At 37.1% G+C, this 21,269-nt stretch overlaps 1 protein-coding gene across 22 annotated transcripts in view; it reads left to right on the top strand.

Moving 5' to 3' along the window:
* The window catches only part of SOX6 (SRY-box transcription factor 6), a 657,692-nt gene that overhangs the window by 177,502 nt on the left and 458,921 nt on the right, over window positions 1-21,269 (top strand). For 16 of the 22 annotated variants that reach the window (XM_049890534.1, XM_049890547.1, XM_049890548.1 and 13 more), the window contains one exon: window positions 8,499-8,578. The exons of 2 other annotated variants lie outside the window; for them this stretch is intronic. In XM_049890534.1, the coding sequence (XP_049746491.1) occupies window positions 8,523-8,578 (56 nt within the window). In that variant the 5' untranslated portion in view covers window positions 8,499-8,522. Of the gene's footprint in view, window positions 1-7,304; window positions 8,364-8,498; window positions 8,579-21,269 lie in introns of those variants that run through there. 4 more of the 22 variants (XM_049890527.1, XM_049890529.1, XM_049890528.1 and 1 more) reach the window with 3 other exon arrangements.

The following is a 21,269-nucleotide window of genomic DNA, read 5'->3' as shown; positions in this document are numbered from 1 at the left end:
AAAAACAAAAAACAAACCCATTGCCATCGAGTCGATTCTGACTCATAGTGACCCTGTAGGTCAGAGTAGAACTGCCCCATAGAGTTTCCAAGGAGCACCTGGCGGATTCAAACTGCCAACCTTTTGGTTAGCAGCTGTAGCACTTAACCACCACGCCACCAGGGTTTCCATTTAAAGAACAGGTGAGTCCAAATGTTGAAAAAAATGTAGGGGAGCTCTCAAATTTTTTTTTACGCTTAAAAAAAATTTGTGGATGTTTTGTCAAGAACCTATCACTGGGTTGATTTATAACAGGCCCTTAACAAATAATGGAATGAAGTGTGGAAATAGATATGTGCATGTTCATTTATTCATTCTTTTCTTGATCAACAGACACTTATTGTTTGTTCTACATGTTTGAGATTTAAATGTGAATAGCACACCAAATACAGCCTTTAAATAGCTTAAAACCCAGTGGAGAGAAATTATAATAGTATGTAAGTCCTAGAATTAAGATATAAATGAAATAAGATACATAGAGAAGGAAACTGAGATTTGCCAGATAAAATTGGGGGAAGGCTTCATTGAATTGGTTAACATTTAAGCTGCTTCCTAAAGGAGAGATGGAGAGTTACCTGGAGGAGATTAGGAGGTAGAGTGAACATTCTAAGCTGAGATTAAGGCATTTGTAAAAGCACCTAGGTATTAAAGGGTCCTGGTATGTTTTGGGAATTGTAAGAAGTTCAATATGATTGCAACATGTGGAGTGGAGGGGGTGGGGGAAGGGATTAGGTAAAAAATACACTGGAGAGTTTTTGGTGGTACAATTATTTCCTGATAGGAACCTGGAAAATGTTTAATTTCAGTTAATATGTAGATTTTTCCATTTTATTAGACCCTTCATGATACATACTTTTTAGTGTCTTTATTTAGCAGATCTGAAATTAAGCTGTTAATACGAAGTTGTGCACAGTGGGATGTGATATTGAAGGGCTTTGGGATAATGTATTGAAAAAATAACTAGTCACTTTTCCTTAAAATGGACCTTTTTGAGTTGCTTTTAGAACTTTCCTGTACTTCATTAGCCAGTTAATTTGCTAGACAACTCGTCTGTCAGTCAAACGTTCTCAGTTCTAAGAAGTAAGGGCGCTGGGTGCTAACGTAAATGCAGTTTACTTATAATGAATGGTTTTTATTTCTGTTTTTTGAGAAAAAGGTGAATCTACAATATGTGAATGCACATCATTTTAATAGCTTAGGAGAATGGTAGCTGAGCATATCTTTTTTTTTTTTTCTTCATTTCTGTGAGCTACTTGTGATGTATGCTTTTGAAGCTTTATTCCAGATGAAGGTTTTATTTTTGCTTAAGGAGGTCAGGCTTTGCAGTGTTTTTTTTTTTTTTTTTTTTTTTTCCTTCTAGAGAAACCCTTCAGAGGCTCCGGACTTCATTTTAGAGAAATTATAGTTCCTTCAGCTTTAAATTGCTTGGATAGGTCACTGCCAGATTATACAGCACATGATATGCTTTACAAGTTGAAAAGTTTTCCACCAAGTAATAGCTGCAGTGAAAATTGTCAGAGCAACAACTAATTAATCTCTGCGCCTTTACAGCTGTTTAATGCAATGCATAACTAAAAGTCCTGTTAAATTAATTAATGATTTCAATTATGAACTTTTCTCCAAAATGTTATGATTCGTATCAGGCTGATAATGCAGTGACCTGGGAGTGTGAAATCTGTGTTATGAAGAGAGTTGCCAGTTAATTGATTCACAAATTATTTAAAGTTTGTTGCACCCAAGGGAGCGCTCAGTTTCCTGACAGTCATTTCTTAAAGTGTACAAACTCCTTTTTCACCTTAAGAATGTCTTCAGTTATTAAGCTCAATAAAATACTAGCATGTTTCTGGGGCTATTAGTAATCTTAGCATTTATGATTTAGAATCAGTAGGTGAATATGTGGCAATTAAATTTCTATAGGAAGGGGAAAAAACTTAGCTAAACTTAGCAAGGATTCTATTTTGTGAATGTTTTGTCATTGTTATTACTTTAGTAATTTTCTAAACATCACCGCTTAAATTTATTTATTTATTTTTTGTGTTTGCCGTACATTGAGCACATTTTGTGTTGAAAGACGATATAATCATGCATTCTTAAGAGATTTTGAATGGGTAAATACCACCATATAAATTGTTTTGGTAATTAGTGTATGAAGCATTTAGATTACTGGTAGGTCTAAAATGCCGGCTTTAAATGTTGGAGAAGTGACTGACTTCTGATGCACAGGTATCAGTTTCTATGGGACATTTTTGAGTATTTTTTATAATATATAGGAAAAAATTAAGAGGGTCATATATACTTGCTTCCAGCCTGTTTATTTTACGCATAACTTAAGCAACAAATAAAAATGTATGCACGTACAAAGAGAAGAAAGGCAATCAATAATATCAATATTTTAAAATACATTTATTAAAGTTTTATTAATGGTTTTATGCTGGGCTTGGGCTGACTTCAGGGTGTATGATATGGCTGTAAGTGTGAATCCCTTTTTGAGTGTCCATGCCTAGGTGAGATAGAAGGGAAAAAGGTGATACCAGAGGAGAGACTCTTAAACAGGAGGAGGGAGAAGTAGGGAGGTCTCTTGACATGAGTGATGACTATATTATTATGTGTATATTATAATTATTATATAATTGCCTTCTGTCCCATACACATATTTGTGCTCAATGCCTAGTTTAAAAGTCCGGTACTCTTGGGGCTGAATAATATTTTTAGCAGTTTCACTCCAGTGTGATAGGCGGTATAAGAAAGACATTTTCACTAAATGCGAAAAGCAAAATTTTCTCAGTTGTGAGTGAGCAGTTATGGGATGGAGCAGGACACTTGTATTCTGGACAAACACGATGCTTCAAAATCTTACTTATCCTGATGACTCTTCTGAATACTTTGCTCTGTTTTTTTTGACCCAAGAAAATTTCCTAAAGAGAAGAAAAATAGAGAAACAGTATTATTAAAAATAAGTTTATCTTTGTTAAACTTGCTGCAGGGCAAAAAGAAATGAACTTAAAAGGGAAGTAAATTTATACTAATTTTCGCATTGTAGGAAATGTACTATTTCAGACACTGACTGACTGCTTCTGTTTTCTGAAATTAAAGAGCCTATAATCTCAGCACCATTAACAAGTGCTGTCATTCAGATACACAGTGTCTGGCTGATTTAAATAAAATGAAATGAAGATAGTTGTTTCTGGTCCCTTGGCTTCACTCATTGCCATAAACATATGCTCTGCGTCCCGCTTCTTTCCATCTTATTTATGACTTTAATTTGTTGTGTGGGCTGCGCTAGAAATTAAATTTAATATAATTCTCTAAGGGACCCTGTCATATAATAACATGGTAATTTCTGTGTATCCTTTTGAAAAATGAGGAAATTAATTCTTCCTGACATGTTCTAATTATTCCAGTGTGAACGGCGAATCCGTTTTTCCTAGCCCCTGAAGTGTTATAGGCAAATGACTGGTGTTCAAAGCTGAGGTGCTAATGCTGACCAGCAGTGCGTTTAATTTGAAACATGAACAGACACCTTTCAACACACCTTTGTAATACTGGAGTACTTTACAGAAATTAATTCAGTACTTATTTGGCAGCTTAGCCTTGGGGTTATGTTTTTTTATTCATCAGTACTATAGTTATGTTAGCATAATGTTTCTTGTTTCTTTCAGTGCTTGGCGTCTAAGTATAGAACCTAAAGTGTGCATTGGATAGTTCAACTGTATGAATAAAAGAAAATCCAGACACTTCAGAAATACCAGTTGTGTGTCAAATTGTGTTTACACTTTATAGAGAGGTGTAGCAAGGTCTTGAATGTTAACTTAATTATAGTCTGTGGTTAGCAGCTTTAACTGAAATTACATAGTGTAGGAATTATTGGGACAGTGTTGCTATGCAAAGACTACTATACACTCTGCTGCCCTGCTGTAAATTTCACTTGTGAAAATTCAGTTTCTTACACAGAGTATGATACCATGAAAAATCAGTTTGTGAATAAAATTTATGGAATAGGAATCTCAAACTTTGAACCCTGCCAGGAAAGAAGTAGCTATACCTTGGGAGATAAAGAATTGAAGCCACTTCAGGTGTTGTTGGGTATGTAAGGTGTGTGACTTATTATTCATTTATCGATTAGAAGGTTTATATAGTATTCTTAAAGGAATAACAGAAAGAACTTCCTGATACTTGGTCCTTTATCTGTAATCTTTATTTTAAAACTATCTATTAGATACATTTCTCTAAACAAGTCAATTATTTGTGTCTGCCCTGATATAGTTCATTTCATGAGCAGCTGATAAATGTCATTACATATTGGCTATTTATTGTTATAATTAACAAGAAAAATGAATGCATGCAATCCTACTTAAAATAGAAGATAGAAATACAATTAATCTTTAATAGAAGTAGAATTATGTTTGAAGTGGCTGTAATCAAAGCTCTCTAACTGTTTTTGTATCTCTGTATTACATTCTGTTTAAATATTGAATAGGAGGAATGGGAATGGTACTAAATGCTTATTTTGATAAATAGCATTACTATTACCCATATTTTTTTCTGCTGGCCATTCAGTTTGTTGTTGTAAGGTGCTGTCAAGCTGGTTCCAACCCATAGCGACCCTGTGTACAACAGTCCTGCGCCATCCTTACAATCGTTGTTATGCTTGAGCCCATTGTTGCAGCCACTGTGTCAATCCATCTCGTTGAGGGTCTTCTCCTTTTTCACTGACCCACCACTTTACCAACCATGATGTTCTTCTCCAGGGACAGGTCCCTCCTGATAACATGTTCAAAGTATGTGAGATGAAGTCTTGCCATCCTCTCTTCTAATGAGCATTCTGGCTGTACTTCTTCCAAGATAGATTTGTTTATTCTTTTGGCAGTCCGTGATATATTCAATATTCTTCTCTAATACCATTTAGCTACTAGATATTTAATTTTATTCCCATCAATCTACTGGAGGCTACTAGTCACATTATAGACAGGAAGGAGAGCATGCTTAAGACTTCTCTGTTCTAGTTCCTCTTATACTAGACTGATGAAAAAAATGGTCTTTTTTTTGGTTGGAAACTGAGGAGAAAAGATTTTTTCATTTGTGCCTCTTCAAACTCTTGAACTTCTTCTAAGAATGGGCAGGAGAACATAACATGTGCCCCTTTCATTCATGTACTGTGTTTTTACGCAAATAACGTGCACCTCCTATATTTGTTTGCCATCTGCACCCTCACCCTGCGAGGTATTGTCATAAGCACTGATTGCTATGCCAATATTTTTTTTTACATGTTGCGTTGTGGGGAGTTATTTGCATAAAAATATGGTACACACTCCTCTGTACTGCCCTTGTCAGGGGAAGGTTATTCAAGGTTATTTCTGTGGCTTTGTAAAAGTAACTAACCCATTGCCATCGAGTCAATTCCAAATCAAATAGTGACCCTATAGGACAGAGCGGAACTGCCCCATGGGGTTTCCAAGGTTGTAATCTTTTTCATGTGTGTGTGTGTGCTTTAAGTGAAAATTTACAGTTCAAGTTAGTTTCTCAGACAAAAATTTATACACACATTGTTATGTGACCTTAATTGCTCTCCCTATAATGTGACAGCATACTCCTCTTTTCCACCCTGTATTTCCTGTATCCATTTAACCAGCTCCTGTTCATTTCTGCCGTCTCATCTCGCCTCTGGACAGGAGCTGCCCATTTAGTCTCATTTTTTTTTTTTTTTTTTATCTACTTGAGCTAAGAAGCATACTCTTCATGAGTATCATTTAATATTTTATAGTCCAGCCTAATCTCTGAAGAGTTGGCTTCGGGAATGTTTTTAGTTTTGGGCTAACAGAGAGTCTGGGGCCGTGTCCTGTGAGATCCCCCCAGTTTCAGTCAGACCATTAAGTTTAATCTTTTTTCTAGAATTTGAGTTCTGCATCCCACTTTTCTCCTGCTCTCTCAGGGACTCTCTGTTGTGTTCCTTGTCAGGGCAGTCATGGGTGGTAGCTGGGTACCATCTAATTCTTCCAATCTCAGGCTGATGGAGTCTCTGGTTTATGTGGCCCTTTCTGTCTCTTGGGTGCATATTTTCTTTGGATCTCTGGTGTTCTTCACTCTCCTTTGCTCCAGGTGGGTTGGGATCAATTGATGCATCTTAGATGGCTGCTTGCTGGCTTTTAAGACCTCAGATGGCACTCACCAAAGTGGGATGCTGAACATTTAGTAAACTTTGTTATGCCAACTGACGGAGATGTCCTCTGAAACCACGGTCTCCAGACCCCTACCCCTGCTATTCTGTCCTTCAGAGTGTTTGGTTGTATTCAGGAAACTTCTTAGCTTTTGGTTTAGTCCAGTTGTACTGACTTCCCCTGTATTGTGTGTTGTCCTTCCTTTCACCTAAGATAATTCTTGTCTACTATCTGCTTAGTGAATACCCGCCTTCCTCCCTCCCCACCCTTGTAACCATCAAAGAATGTTTTCCTCTATATTTAAACTTTTCCTTGAGTTCTTATAATAGTGATCTCATACAATATTTGTCCTTTTACAACTGACTAATTTCATTCAGCATAATGCCTTCCAGATTCATCCATGTTATGAGATGTTTCATGGATTCATCATTGTTCTTTATTGTTGGGTAGTATTCCATTGTGTGAATATATCATAATTTGTTTATCCATTCATTCATTGATGGGTACCTAGGTTGTTTCCATCTTTTTGCTATTGTGAACAGTGCTGCAGTGAACATGGGTGTACATATATCTATTTATGTGAGGGCTCTTACTTCTCTAGGATATATTCCAAGAAGTAGGATTGCTGGATCGTATGGTACTTCTATTTCTAGCTTTTTAAGGAAGCACCTAATCGATTTCCAAAGTGGTCATACCATTTTACATTCCCACCAGCAGGTATAAGTGTTTCAGTCTCTCCACAGCCTCTCCAACATTTATTATTTTGTGTTTTTTGGATTAATGCTAGCCTTGTTGGGGTGAGATGGTATCTCATTGTAGTTTTGATTTGCATTTCTCTGATGGTTAATGATCATGAGCATTTCCTCATGTGTGTGTTAGCTACCTGAGTGTCTTCTTTGGTGAAGTGCCTGTTCATATTCTTTGCCCATTTTTTAATTGGGTTATTTGTCTTTTTGTGGTTAAGGTTTTTCAGTATCTTATAGATTTTAGAGATTAGACACTGATCGGATTTTTCATAGCTCAGTTTTTTTTTCCCCAGTCCATAGGTTGTCTTTTTACTCTTTTGGTGAAGTTTTTTGATGAGCATAAGTGTTTGATTTTTAAGAGCTCCCAGTTACCTAGTTTCTCTTCTGATGTTTGTGCATTGGTAGCAATGTTTTGTATTTTGTTTATACTGTGTATTAGGGCTCCTAGCATTTTCCCTATGTTTTCTTCCATGATCTTTATTGTTTTATATTTAGGTCTTTGATCCATTTTGAGTTAGTTTTTGTGCATGATGTGAGGTATGGGTCTTGTTTCATTTATCTTCTGATGGATATCCAGTTATGCCAGCACTGTTTGTTAAAGAGACTATCTTTTCTCCAGTTAATGGACTTTGGGCCTTTGTCAAATATCAGCTGCTCATAGGTGGATAAATTTACATCTGGATTCTCAATTCTGTTCTGTTGGCCTATGTATCTGTTGTTGTACCAGTACCAGGCTGTGTCGACTACTGTGGCGGTATAATGGGTTCTAAAATCAGGTATCGTGAGGACTCCCACTTTGTTCTTCTTTTTCAGCAATGCTTTACTTATCTGGGGCCTCTTCCCTTTCCATATGAAGTTGGTGATTTGTTTCTCCATCTCATTAAAAAGTGCCACTGGGATTTGGATCAGGATTGCATTGTATCTGTAGATCACTTTGGGTAGAATAGACATTTTCACAATGTTGAGTCATCCTATACATGGGCAAGGTATGTTTTTCCATCCAAGGTTGTAATCTTTACGGGAGCAGACTGTCACATATTTTTCTCGCAAAGTGGCTGGTGCGTTTGAACTGCCAACCATTCAGTTAGCAGCCAAGCGTTTAACCACTGTGCCACTAGCGTTCCTTAGGGAAAAGGGTATTGGGTGGCAAAAAGGGAACCAGGGTGTTCCTTTCTAGATCACAGACTATACAAGTTGATGAAGATTTCCTAATCTTAGATTTTTCCTGTATTGCTTTGTGCTGTAGGGAAGGAAAGGGAGAACTATTCCCATCTGACCCTCTTTTTGTTTTCTTACCCTCTTTACAGTGAAATTACAGGAGAAGTCACACTAAATAGCAGAGATAGGGCTGGATTCCTTGCTCAGCCAGATCCTCCACAGAGGCTGACACGTCATTTATATGGGTTCCAAGAAAGAATTGAAGGTGAAAGAATCAGCTTTGTTCTTAATATTCTTCAGTATAAAAGATTCATAAAATATTGCTGGCCAGGTTAAAGTAAGCTTCATATTTGAATTGTGTGTGTAATTCTGCATGTACCTAGTTCCATTTTCTTTCTAGGAAAGAAACTGCAAACATTTTTATATGCTTCCATCTCAGGATGCTGCAATCAGTGTGTCCAGAAAAATAAATGAAAAGAGGTAAATATCCCTAATTTTGAAATTCTTTCTTTTAAAATGTTACTTAGGTTAAGTTTTTGTCATTTAAATTTTTAAAAATCTCTTATTATGATTTCAAGTTAATATCTAAAAAAATGCGAAATTTATTTTTATATATTCTTTACTTGAATCAAAGCAACTTGATACGTATGTTAGATTTTATTTTAAGACAGATAAGTTGTAGTTTATTATGTATTTTGCCTATATATGTATATGTATATACATAAACACACATACAAACACACATCTAAAAATGTACAGTTGATTTATCTCCCCCCATTAAACTGTTGATACCTTCCTTTTAGACCAGTATGTTCGTTTCATAAACTTCATGTATTTTGCAGGCTCAGCCAATTTGTTATTGATAAACATAGTTAAGAACAAGGTTTTCCTTGCAATTACTGATGCTTTTATTTTCACAACCATAACAAGTAACATTTATCGTGCATATGCTATGTGTTGGGTGCTGTGCTAATCATTTTAATGCATTGTCTCATGTGAAACTAAAAGCAATTCTTTGAGGTAGGTATCATTATTTTATTATTACTATTTTGTTTATTTATTTTTATTATTTTACTATTATTAAAATCCCTGTGCTATTTCCTCATTAATTACCAAAATATAAAAAAGTAATCAGGAAACTGAGCATAAGGAGGCCCAACATTATATCACTTACAGGTGGAGGAATGAATACTTTAGCATATCAAGTTAAACAGTACCTGGCACGTAGTAAGCCTTCAATGTTAGTGGATACTGTTGTTTTTGTGGTAGAGCGCTGTGGGTCCTGAATTTCAACCAATGTTTATTCACTGTCATTATTATTCATGAATGAGATTAGGAGCCTTTCTCAAGAGAAGGTGTGGAGAAACTAGACTAGTTAGTCTCTAAACCTAGCTTGAGCCTAGATATTTATAAAAGCTTTAATCTTAATTTACTTAAACAGATATTCTTTGAGCACTTGCAGTATACAAGTTCTCTTTTAGGTACTACAAGATATATAAAATGTTCCTTTTCAGAGTTTACGGTCTAAGTGGGAGTGGATGTGGGCACATGGAAAAATATATAATGACTTAATATTGCGTAAAATAAGATTAATTTTATTATCTATTTTAAAATAGCTCAGGAGAGAATTTATAAGGCCCTCATATTTTTAAAAGATCTCACAATCTTAACCAGATTTTATTCTTGGTTCATGGAAAAAAGTTGATTTTATGGACAAATAATAGTTTTGAGGGCAGGGCAAGGTGGGGTGATTTGTACATATTGAATTTAAGGTGTTAGCTGGACCAGTATGAGATGTCAGATTGTTAAAAGAACACAACAGCTAAGTGACATTCACTGAATACTTTGTATGGAAGAGCACTATAGTATGCACTGCTCAGAATGCATTTTCTCATTTAATCCTTCCAACAACCCAGGGAAGTGGGTATTATTATTACTAACCTTAATTCAGAGATAAAGAAACTGAGATTTAGGGAGATTAAGTACCTTGCTTAAAGTTGCACAGTTAGTAGGTGTCCTTTTCTTTTCTTAGAGGACAACAGATGTAGCTCCTTTGTCCTGTTTCCTGCCTGTAGAATTCCAAGAGGCAGACAGCATTCTTTCCTTTCATTCTTTTTCTGTCCCCATCAGTCTAAGCTGATGGGTTTTCTGCTGTGATAGTTGGTTAGGTCACAGGCTTAATCTCTTTAACAAAAGGTTGTGTAGAGCCATGTCCTTGGTGAAAATTCTAGGACACATGTCTTTAGTTTGTACAACAGGATTTTCCAAATATTTAAAGTTTTTTTTCATTTTGCACAGTTCATTTTTAAGTCCGTCTTTTTCCTCTCACATTTAACTGTAAACCACATGGCACCTTTAAGATCTTTCCTAGAAATTGTCTCAGCCAGATATCCAAGTGCATCATTTACAGCCTTCCACCAACATTTGAACATAATTCAAACAAGTTCTTTGCCACTGCATAAAAAGCATTGCCCTCCCTATATTGTCCAGTCACATGTTTGTCATTTTCTTTTAAAGCCTCACCAATAGACATTTACTGTTCACATTTCTAGCAACATTCTGTTGCTGGTACCATATGTATTTTCTTAGATGATAGAAATTTCTCTGTAACTCTCCTCACTTTCTTCTGAGCCCTCACCAGAATTGCCTTTGATATCCATAATTCTACTAACAGTCTCCTCAAGGCAATCTAGGCTTTTACCATAAGGCACTTTAAAACTCTGCCAGCCTCTGTGCATTACCCAATTCCAAAACTGCTTCCACATTTTAGGTATTTGTTAGAGCAGCACCCCACTCTTAGGGTACCAAATTCTGTCTTAGTTACCTAGTGTTGCTATAACAGAAATACCACAAGTGGATGGCTTTAACAAATACAAATTTATTTTCTCAGCTTAAGAGGCCAGAAGTCTGAATTCAGGCTCCAGGGGAAGGCATTCTCTCTCTGTTGGCTGTGGAAGAAGGCCGTTGTCTCTTCTGAGCTTCTGCTCCTGGGCAGTTTTCATCTGGCTTGGCATCTCTCTTCCCCCCTCCCTGCTTCTTTCCCTTGCTCTTTTAATCTCTTTTATATCTCAGAAAGATTGATTTCCAAATGGGATTATAACAGGCATAGAGATTAGGATTTGCAACGCACATTTTGGGGGACACAATTCAATGTATAACAATAGGTGACAGGACTGGGACTCAAAATTAGTCTTTCTGGTGCTGTGTCCTTAACCACAAAATTACATTGTATGGAAGCATGACTGGGGAAATCAGAAGAGAGCTTTAGGCTGAAGATGTATATTTGGGAGTTATCTGCAGAGAAGCGACAGTTAAAATCATGGAAGTAGATGATATTAGGGAGAGAAAAAGAGTGCAGGAGTGAGTGCACACTAAGATTGAAGCCTTGGAAGCATGGTAAAGGAGAGGAAGAGGAGCAGTGAAAGTACAATGAAGAAGTGGTCAAGGAAGAATACATAGGAAAGTTTTTATATTGTGGAAGCCAAAAGAGAAGAGAATTTGATTAAGAAGGAAGTGGCCAACAGTATCAAATACTGCTGAGAATTTTAGAAGAAAGACAACTTGTCAATAGGAGCTTGTTGGTAAGGCCAGAGCTAGATGGCACAAAAAACTCAGGTGTGGGGAAGATGAAGTAATGGTGGAGGAATAGAATACTTCTTAAAGAAGCTTGGTGGCTAAGTAAGGGAGTGACTGTGGCAGGCCTTTAATGGAGAGAGACCACAGAAGGAAGGGTCTTTTTTTCTCAGATGGGAAGGGCATAATCATGTTTATAAATAGAGGGGAAGCAATCAGAAGTGGGGGGGAGGGGAGGGGAGAAGGAAGAAAGCTGAAAGAGGAGTAAAGGATGAAGAAATATTTTGTTTTATTTGCTTTCTTCTTAAAATAGTTTTGCTCAAAGACCTTATGGGTAGATGTTTATAGATTACTTTTGGACCTAATACAGCTCTGAGCTAGTTTTAAAGCACATCTTCCTAACTTTAATGTTCTTTCTTAATTAATTCCTCAAATAGAACACAGGCAAATTGGAATCTTTGGTATATCAAGCTAATATTTGTTGTCCTGTGTCTAGTTGAGATCTGTCACCTATTTGGCTCATTTAGACTCCTGATGCAAGCAGTGCATTCCATGTGCTATTATGTTAATTCAAGAAATATTTCTTGAGTACTTACCGTGATGTAGCACCATGATAGGGACTGTGGAGCAGAGCTTCCCAACTGATGTGCTGTGCAAAGTATGTGATATGAATAGGCTTCAGGTATTCCAAGATATTGGTTCCTCTAACCTTCAGGGTATCGGGTAGAGTTTGGTGTGGCTAGAACTCTGAATCAGGCATTCCTAGCCACTAACATTTTTGAGGCTTTACTCCAGGATGCCACACAAATGTTAACATTTTCTCTGTGTGCCATGGAGTATAACAAATGTGGAGGACTTCTGGGTTTACAGAGAAGTGTTAAGTTGCCCCTGTCCTCCAACTCACTGCCATGGAATCGATTCCGATTTATAGTGTGTTAAGTTGCCCCTGTCCTCCAACTCACTACCGTGGAATCGATTCCGATTTATAGTGCCCCATAGGGTTTCCAAAGCTTTAAATCTCTATGGAACTGCCACATCTTTCTCCCACTGCACCACCAGGGCTCTCCCTCCCTGTCCTCCAGGGACCTTTGGCTTGTTTAGTTTAGTAATAGCAGAAGCTGAATAATCAATCGATCATAAACTAGCCAAACAACTGAGTTAGATTATTGAGTGGGGGAAAAAAGAACAATGACGAAAGTTTTAAAAGACCCTTTATTTATTGATTTATTGGTGGAGGAACTCATTGAAAACTAAAATACTACCTTATTTTTATTCAAATGACACACACATTCTACATTGTTTTGCCAACTGGACCCTACCCCCTCCAGATAATTTTGAAATTGTGCTATGCTAGTTTTTTTCTGCATGTTGCTGTAAAAAGTACCTCAGGGGCTGGAGATGCAGTTGGCAAAAGAATGTAAAACGACTTGCGTTGTTTGGTTACCACATTTTACCATATTGTAAAATACGGTAACCAAAAGCCTAGTTATCTAACCTTTTGACATTTAAAATTTTAAGATGAGGGTGTTGAAATGGACTTTCTATTTTGACCTTTCCAAATCTAAAATTTTATGATTCTGTAACTAATAGACTATGGCTCAGTTATCTAGTACTGCTATAATGGAAATACCACAAATGGATGGCTTTAACAAAGACAAGTTTATTCTCTCACAGTTCAGTAGGCTAGAAGTCTGAATTCAGGGCACTGGCTCCAGGGAAAGGCTTTCTCTGTCGGCTCTGGAGGAAGGTCCTTGTCATCAGTCTTCCCTTGGTCTGGGAGAATCTCAGCACAGGAACCTCAGGTCCAAAGGATGTGCTCTGGTCCTGTTCTTTGTTCTTGGTGGTATGAGGTCCTCATGTCTCTCCTCTCACTTCTCTCTTTTGTATCTCAAAAGAGATTGGCTAATCTTATAGACCTCATCAACATAACTGCTGCTAATCCATCATATTACATCATAGTGATGGGATTTACAACACATAGGGAAATCACATCAGATGATAAAATGGTAGGCAGTCATACAATCATATAAGGGAATCATGACCTAGCCAAGTTGACAGATATTTTGGGGGGACACAATTCAATCAATGGCAGACTATATTATTACGTAGTTCATATTCTTAAAGGCAAACTTGCATATAGATTTCATGCTTTGTCTCTTAGCATGCAAGTTGATATTTTATGTGTGTAAGTATGTCATTGTATGGAAACAATGTAAAGATGATTCAGAATTTGCAAAATATAAAAAAGCAAGCATTTAAAAATATGTGTAAAGTGTGTTCTAAGGTTAACTTTTCAGTTCTTAAAACTATAACTCTTCAGAAGAAATTAGATTACATTTAAAATCATGTAATTTTAACAGAAATAAATATACATTTGCGAAATGTTTGTACCCTTCAAAATAGTTGGTATTCATATGTCTTAATTTTTAATTTTCTTTATTTTCTTCCCTGTTACAATAAAATAAAACTTATTATTTCATCATTGGCAGTGCAGATGAGCTAGTAATTAATGATTTTAAGTTTCAACTGTTGTGGATACTTTTACATATTGAACAATGAGGCTGTGGAATGCTTATATACTTATGGCAAATGAATAAATGTGTAAATTAGACTGTTACTGTCTAATATTTAATATAATGTTTAATATAAACCTGAACATTAAAAAGCATTCAGGTAAGATGTAAATATATACTTAAATATTTGTACTACCTCCTCTGTGATTGATTTTATACATTAAACTATAGTATTTTTCTCTCAAATATTTCTAATGTTTAATTTATATGGACTATAGAGATGGCATCTCAGACAAATATTTGATGTATTTTTCCATTCACTCTTAAAACATTTATTGAATACTTGCTTATGTGCCAGGTATTCTGCTAGGGGGTGAAGGATACAGATCTAAACAGTAAAAGCTTCTTTACGTGAAAGAGCTTGTAGGACAGAGGGAGAGACAAGATAAAAACCAGAAAACTCATTGCCGTTGAGTTGATTCTGACTAAAAAGTGACCCTGTAGGACAGAGTAGAATGGCCCCATAGGGTTTCCAAGAAGCAGCTGGTGGATTTGAACTACTGACAGCTGAGCTCTTAACCACTGCACCACCAGAGATCCAGAGACAAGATACTTACATGAATAATAATAGTACAATATGATATATTACAATAAAGGTCTATATAAAGTGCTGTGAGAGGACAGAACAATAAATTAATTTTAAAGGAAATTTTCATCAAAGCAGTGACTTTGAGACTGGCATTGATAGAAGAGTAGATTTTCAAAGGAAGTAGGCTCTGTAAGGGCCAAATCTTGGTCCTGCTCACTTTTCTATCTCTTGTGCTTAAAAAAGGCACATAATAGGCATTTTGATAATTATTTTTGAATATTGAATGAATCTGGAGACAAAAAAAAAAAATACTCCTAGAAGCGAGGAAAAGCATGAGCAAAGGCATAAAGACTTGGAAGTGCATGGTATACATGAAGACTTGTGATTTAGTTTATTATGGCTGGAATGAGGAGTATGAAAAGTATGGTGCAGATAATTGGTTTTATATGGTCTTCCCAGTCATGGTGATGTAATTCCCCCCAAATAATTGGCTGGGCCACAGTCTTGCAAGGGATAGGTCAGTTTACCATGCAAACTGATTGATCGGTCTAACAAGGGGATTGGGCAGTTTGTAATCCTGGTGGAAGGACCATGCCTTCAAATCGTCAAGGAGTAGGCCTAGCCATACCCACGGAGGTTAAGAGGGGAACCTCACTACCATCAAGAACAGTCTGGAGTAGAGCATGTCCTTTGGACCAAGGATCTGGGGTCCCTGTGCCGAGAACCTCTTAGACCCAGATGAAGGTGCTGTAACACTGAAGACGGTTTGAGAAAGCGAGAGATAGTAGCAGTGGGCTTGCTGGTCCATGGAGGGAGAGCTGAGCACCTTCAGGCTGGAGGCTTGCTGGCAGAGCTAAAAAAGCTGTAATACTTTCCTGTGCAGGGCAGAGTCTTGAGTGTACCCTGTACAGGGGTTGCTTTGGTGGATCCTGTACAGGAGTCTTACCACAGCAGGGTACAGTTGGATGTCTCTGGGCAGGAGACTTGCCAACACCGTTAAAAGAGTTGTAACACTTGTTCGTGCAGGGCAAGAGAGGCCTGAGTAGGGCTTATGCAGGGGCTGCACAACCCACAGCATGGGCCTGGGTAGCATAGCGGCAAGAAATTCCCACAGGCCCAGGTAGCGTGGCAGGAGTCATCAGCAGAGGCCCGCAAGGACTAGTGGCAGAGCAGAAGGGTCAGGAGCCATACAGGCCTCGTGAGCAACATGGTGGTGCCTGGAAGCAGCGGTGACATGAGCACAGCATCTGACCTGAACCATGGTGTGCCTGCCCAGTGACATAAGAATGGACATGGGTAATTTGGCGAAGGGCAAGTGTTTCCCCTTTAGGAATCTGTTGTTATTATTTACCATTTGCTTTCTATAAATAATAATATGACTTTCACCTTGCCAACACTACATCAAGTATGTCTGGCTTGATCACAGATGAATGTAGAACCCATAGAATGGTTGATGCCAGTGGGTGTATGTGTCTCAATCCTAGCAGTCTTATGGCTACCTGGATGTTTAAGGCACAGCCTGCCTGCATGTGCAATGTAGATGGACAGGCAATGCATCCAAAGAAGATGTACCAAAATCCAATGACTTAGAGCACATACTTTGGAGTCAGACAGACTATAGTTGAATCTGGACTTTATTTTATACTACCTTTCTAATATTGGGTAAAATACTGAGTATCAGTTTTTGTACTTGAAAATATCGAACAAATAATATTTATTTATAATGTTGCTATACAGATTGCCTGTCAAGAATGCCTGGGAAATAGAAAACATTAAATAAATTATTAAACCATTTTTTTTTTTTTTTTTTAGTGAAAATGATAGGTCCTAAGACTGGTAGGATATATATGGTTTAAAATTATCTGTATTATATAAGGAGTTTGGACTATCTTGCAAGTGATTAAAACAAACCAAAAACTTGTTGCCGTCCAGTCAATTCCAACTTACAGTGATCAGGAATAGTTAAATTTTAGTTTGCTATTGAACATTAAACTCAAGCTAAACCCATTGCCGTCAAGTTGATTCCGACTCAGAGTGACCCTATAGGGACAGAGTAGATCTGCCTCATAGGGTTTTCAAGGCTGTAAATGTTTATGGAAATAGACTGCCATGTCATTCTCCCATGGAGCAGCTGGTACGTTTGAACCGCCAAGCGATTTAAGCACTGCACCACCAGGGCTGCTTCTTGAACATCAGTCACAACATATATATCAGCACTCTTGAAAGTGACATTGAGTAGTTTATAAACTATTCTTTTTCATACTATTCTATTACTGTTACACAAGTTCAACATTCCCCACCCTGATCATATTGCGCAATTATTTGATGCTTACTCCAAACAGGGAGTTAGTTAAGCAAAGTGACTTTCTCTCAAGCCTCCTGAGATTAGGGCATGGATTAAATGGCACGTAACAGGAAAGCCAAAATTCAAAAACAAGAACAAAATAACTTGGATAGATGTTACTTATAGAAAGATATATCAATGAACCAAAATGTAACTAGAAGTGGTAAGTGGATGATCCATTGGTTAATAATTGACAGTTGATTTTGTTTTTATAGTCATATTCTAAATCTGAATAACTTAATGTCTTAGTCATCTAGTACTGCTCTAACAGAAATACCACAAGTGGATGGCTTTAACAGACAGAAGTTTGTTCTCTCACAGTCTAGTAGGGTAGAAGTCCAAATTCAGGGCGTCAGCTCCAGGGGAAGGCTTTTTGTGTCGTCTCTGGAGGAAGATCCTTGTCATCAGTCTTCCCCTGGAGTAGGAGCTTCTTTGAGCAGGAACCTCAGGTCCAAAGTCCAAGCTCTGCTCCTGGTGCTGCTTTCTTGGTGGTAAGAGCTCCCTTATTCTCTGCTTGCTTCCCTTTCCATTTATCTCTTGTAAGATAAAAGGTGGTACAGGCCACACCCCAGGGAAACTCCCTTTACTTTGGATCAGGGATGTGACCTTAGTAAGGGTGTTACAATCCCACCCTAATCCTCTTTAGCATAATCCAGTCTTGCCTCATTAATCACAGGCAGAGATTAGAATTTACAACACACAGGAAAATTACAATCATAAAATGGAGGACAACCACAGCCACCCAATACTGGGAATCATGGCCTAACCAAGGTGACACAGATGTGGGGGAGACACAATTCAACCCGCGACTCTTAGTGAGGTCTTTTAATAGACCATGAAATCTGGAGTTCATCGCTGCACCTGAACCTGCTTGCACAATGTCTTACGTAGCACGTGTTCACAGTTTTATTTGTTTTTGAATGTTATATTTCAGTTTATATAATCAATATTCACTCTAGCTCTATTTTTGTGTTTATATTATGTTTATTATCTTGTTTTTTAAAAGATAATATTTTATTGTGTTTTTGTTAGAAGTTTACACAGCAAATTGGCTCCCATTTGAGAATTTCTGTGCAAATTATTCAGTGACAATAGTTACATTTTTCAGAATATGTCAGCATTCTCTTTAATTGTGTTCTGGTGGTTGTTTCCAGTGCTCTAGTTTCCCTGCCACCTCACATCTTATCCTCTTTGCTTTAGAGTAATTGTTGACCTTTTGGTCTCATATGGATGGCTTTTTTAATGGAGTACTGTACTCATGGATAATATCCTTTATTTTGTGTGCCAATCTGTTATTTCTCTAGAAAGTGACCTCAGGGTATAGTTTTGGTTCAAGGTTTAAAGGGCATCTCAGGGTGATAGTCTTAGGGAGTTATCTAGTCTTAACTGGTCCAGTAAGTCTGGACTTTTAAAGAATTTGAGTTATCGTCCATGTTTTTCTCTTGTTCTATCAAGGTCCATCTGTTGTGACCCTAATGAAAATGATCAGTAGTGGTAGCCAGGCACCATCTAGTTCTTCTGGTCTCAGGGTAGATGAGGCCATGGCTCATATAGGCTATTAGCCCTGTAGGCTACTTTGGTTTCCTTCTTTCTCTTTTGCTCCTGATGAGCAGAGACCAATAGTTGTATCTTAGATGGCTGCTTACAAGCTTTGAAAACCCCAGATGCAGAACATGAATTGTACCATGAAACTAAGGTCCTAAGCCTTTAAACCCAGAAGAGCAATCTTGCAAGGTGTTTGGTTACGTCTGAGAAGTATCTGTAACTGTGTCCTCTATGGCTATATATATGTATACACATATCTGTACATACATGTACATGTAGATACTTCTACCTGTGCACACGTATGTATACATCTATACCTACTCATACATATATATGTGTATATACATACATATGCTATTTTTCTATCACCAAAAATGACACGTATCTACAATCTAGAGAGTGATTTCTCCTCTCCCATCCCTGGTAACCACCAATGAACATTGGTTTCAGTTCTTGTCTTCTTATGAAAGTGGGATCATAATATTTGTACTTGTGTAATTGACTGATTTTACTTAATATTATGTCCTCCAGATCCACCCGTGTTATAATATGTTTCGTAGACTCATCGTTGTTCTTTATGATTGGGGAGTATTTCATTGTATGTTTGTACCAAATTTTGCTTATACATTTCTAGCCTTTTAAAAAAATTTCTTGAAGCGCTTTTTGTTCTTCAAAAGAGCAAAGAGAGTAGAAAACAATAAATGGATGTGTTTTGTTAGTGAAAAAAGTCTTACTTGCTATCTTTTCTATTTTAAAGGTAGTAAAGGGCAAATGCTCTGTAGAGGTGAGCATGTTGAGACTTCGTCTCAGGTACTTGGGACATGTTATCAGGAGGGACCAGTACCTGGAGAAGGATGTCATGCTTGGTAAAGTAGAGGGTCAGTGAAAAAGAGGAAGACCCTTAGGGAGGTGGATTGACACAATGGCTGCAACAGTGGGTTCAAACATAGCAATGATTGTGAGGATGGCACAGGACTAGACACTGTTTCGCTCTGTTTAGGGTCATTATGAGTTGGAACCGACTCAGCAGCACCTAACAAGAACAACAAAGGACAAAAATATCACCTCTCTTAGTCATTTCAAGTGAAATTAATATTTATAGCTTAAAGGTATGAATTCGTCTAACTTTTGTAATTCAGCCTGGTTCAAGAAAGTTTCCACAGGGAGAGAATAATTTTTATAAAGATGCTTGACATGTCAATTTTGACTCCTGAAGGCAGAAATTATATTCTTGTAAGCCTTATAGTATTAGAGCACCACTGGCCATACAGCAGGCCCTTACAGAGTGCCTACTAAATCAATGGTTTCATATTTGAATCATGAATATAAAATTAAACCTACTTAGATCTAAAAAAAAAAATTTTTTTTTTTTTTTTTTTAGATCTAGAACTCATGGGAGAAGAAGAGTTTGTTAAGAATTGGTAGTGGGGTTTTCAAGATTGGTGTTTCTCCAAGTATGATTTGAGCACCACTTCAGGACAATTGGGAACCCTGGTGGCGTAGTGGTTAAGTGCTATGGCTGCTAACCAAGAGGTTGACAGTTCGAATCTGCCAGGTGCTCCTTGGAAACCCTATGGGGCAGTTCTACTCTGCTCTATAGGGTTGCTATAAGTCGGAATTGACTCGATGGCAGCGGGTTTGGTTTTTTGGTTTTTAGCAGGATCATTTAGGTGCTTGTTAAAAATGGAAATTTCTTGGGCCCCACCCCAACCTGTTAAATTAGAATCTTTACATACTCAGGAATTTTCATTTAAACGATTCCACAGATGATACTTATCACCCCAAAGAATGAGAATCACTATCCTAAGAAAAAACAGTAATTATTAAAAGCTTAAAAAAATAAGACAAATGTAAAATTGAGTTTCTAATTAAGGCAGTTTGTGTCACTGAGTACATCTAAAAGAAATCTGATATTAAAAACTGACCTTTTTATTTGTTTTAAATTTAAAACTCTTGAAAGGTAACAGCATATGAACAGCTAATTTGAACATTTCAGTGTCATTCATAAATAACATTTGAAGCTTTTGACTTAAGGAAAGAAAATTTCACAAATCTGCTTTTGTCCATAACTAACTTGTCATGTGCTTTTGAATTAAGAACTGGAGTTCTATACCCTCTTACAGAGCTTTTGGAAATGATGCTTATGTCTCTTCACAGATCTTAAGTCACTGGGTGGATCCCAGATATTTGTCAGAGATTAAGTGGCATTAATTAAATAGTTATTCATGTCCATCAATCAATTGAAGGTAACTGTATGTGTGACTTGGAGGAGTAGAAAGATGGAAAGTGAAAAATGTGGAAAGAAACTCCATAGACTGAATACCAGTTGAATATAAAGAAAGAATAATTAGTAATATTTGGTGGTAATTGGTTCGTTAAGGGAATTTTTTGGGAAAATCCCTAAACAGTACCATTTCCTTGTTTCTAAATATATTATGGTTTCATTTTCCTACTCTTTCTGATCCCACACCTTATTTACTATAGGGAACTTAACGATTACCAGAATGTGGAAAATGTTGGATAATGTCTGACTAAATGGACCCATTAGTATTTCTAATAGTAAAAATGATGACAGTGCCACCCAGAAGTACGTTGGAAGACAGGTCT

Source organism: Elephas maximus, chromosome 7 (assembly GCF_024166365.1).
Source record: "Elephas maximus indicus isolate mEleMax1 chromosome 7, mEleMax1 primary haplotype, whole genome shotgun sequence".
NCBI classification, from domain to species: Eukaryota; Metazoa; Chordata; class Mammalia; order Proboscidea; family Elephantidae; genus Elephas; species Elephas maximus.
This window is presented reverse-complemented; position numbering and strand designations above follow the sequence as displayed.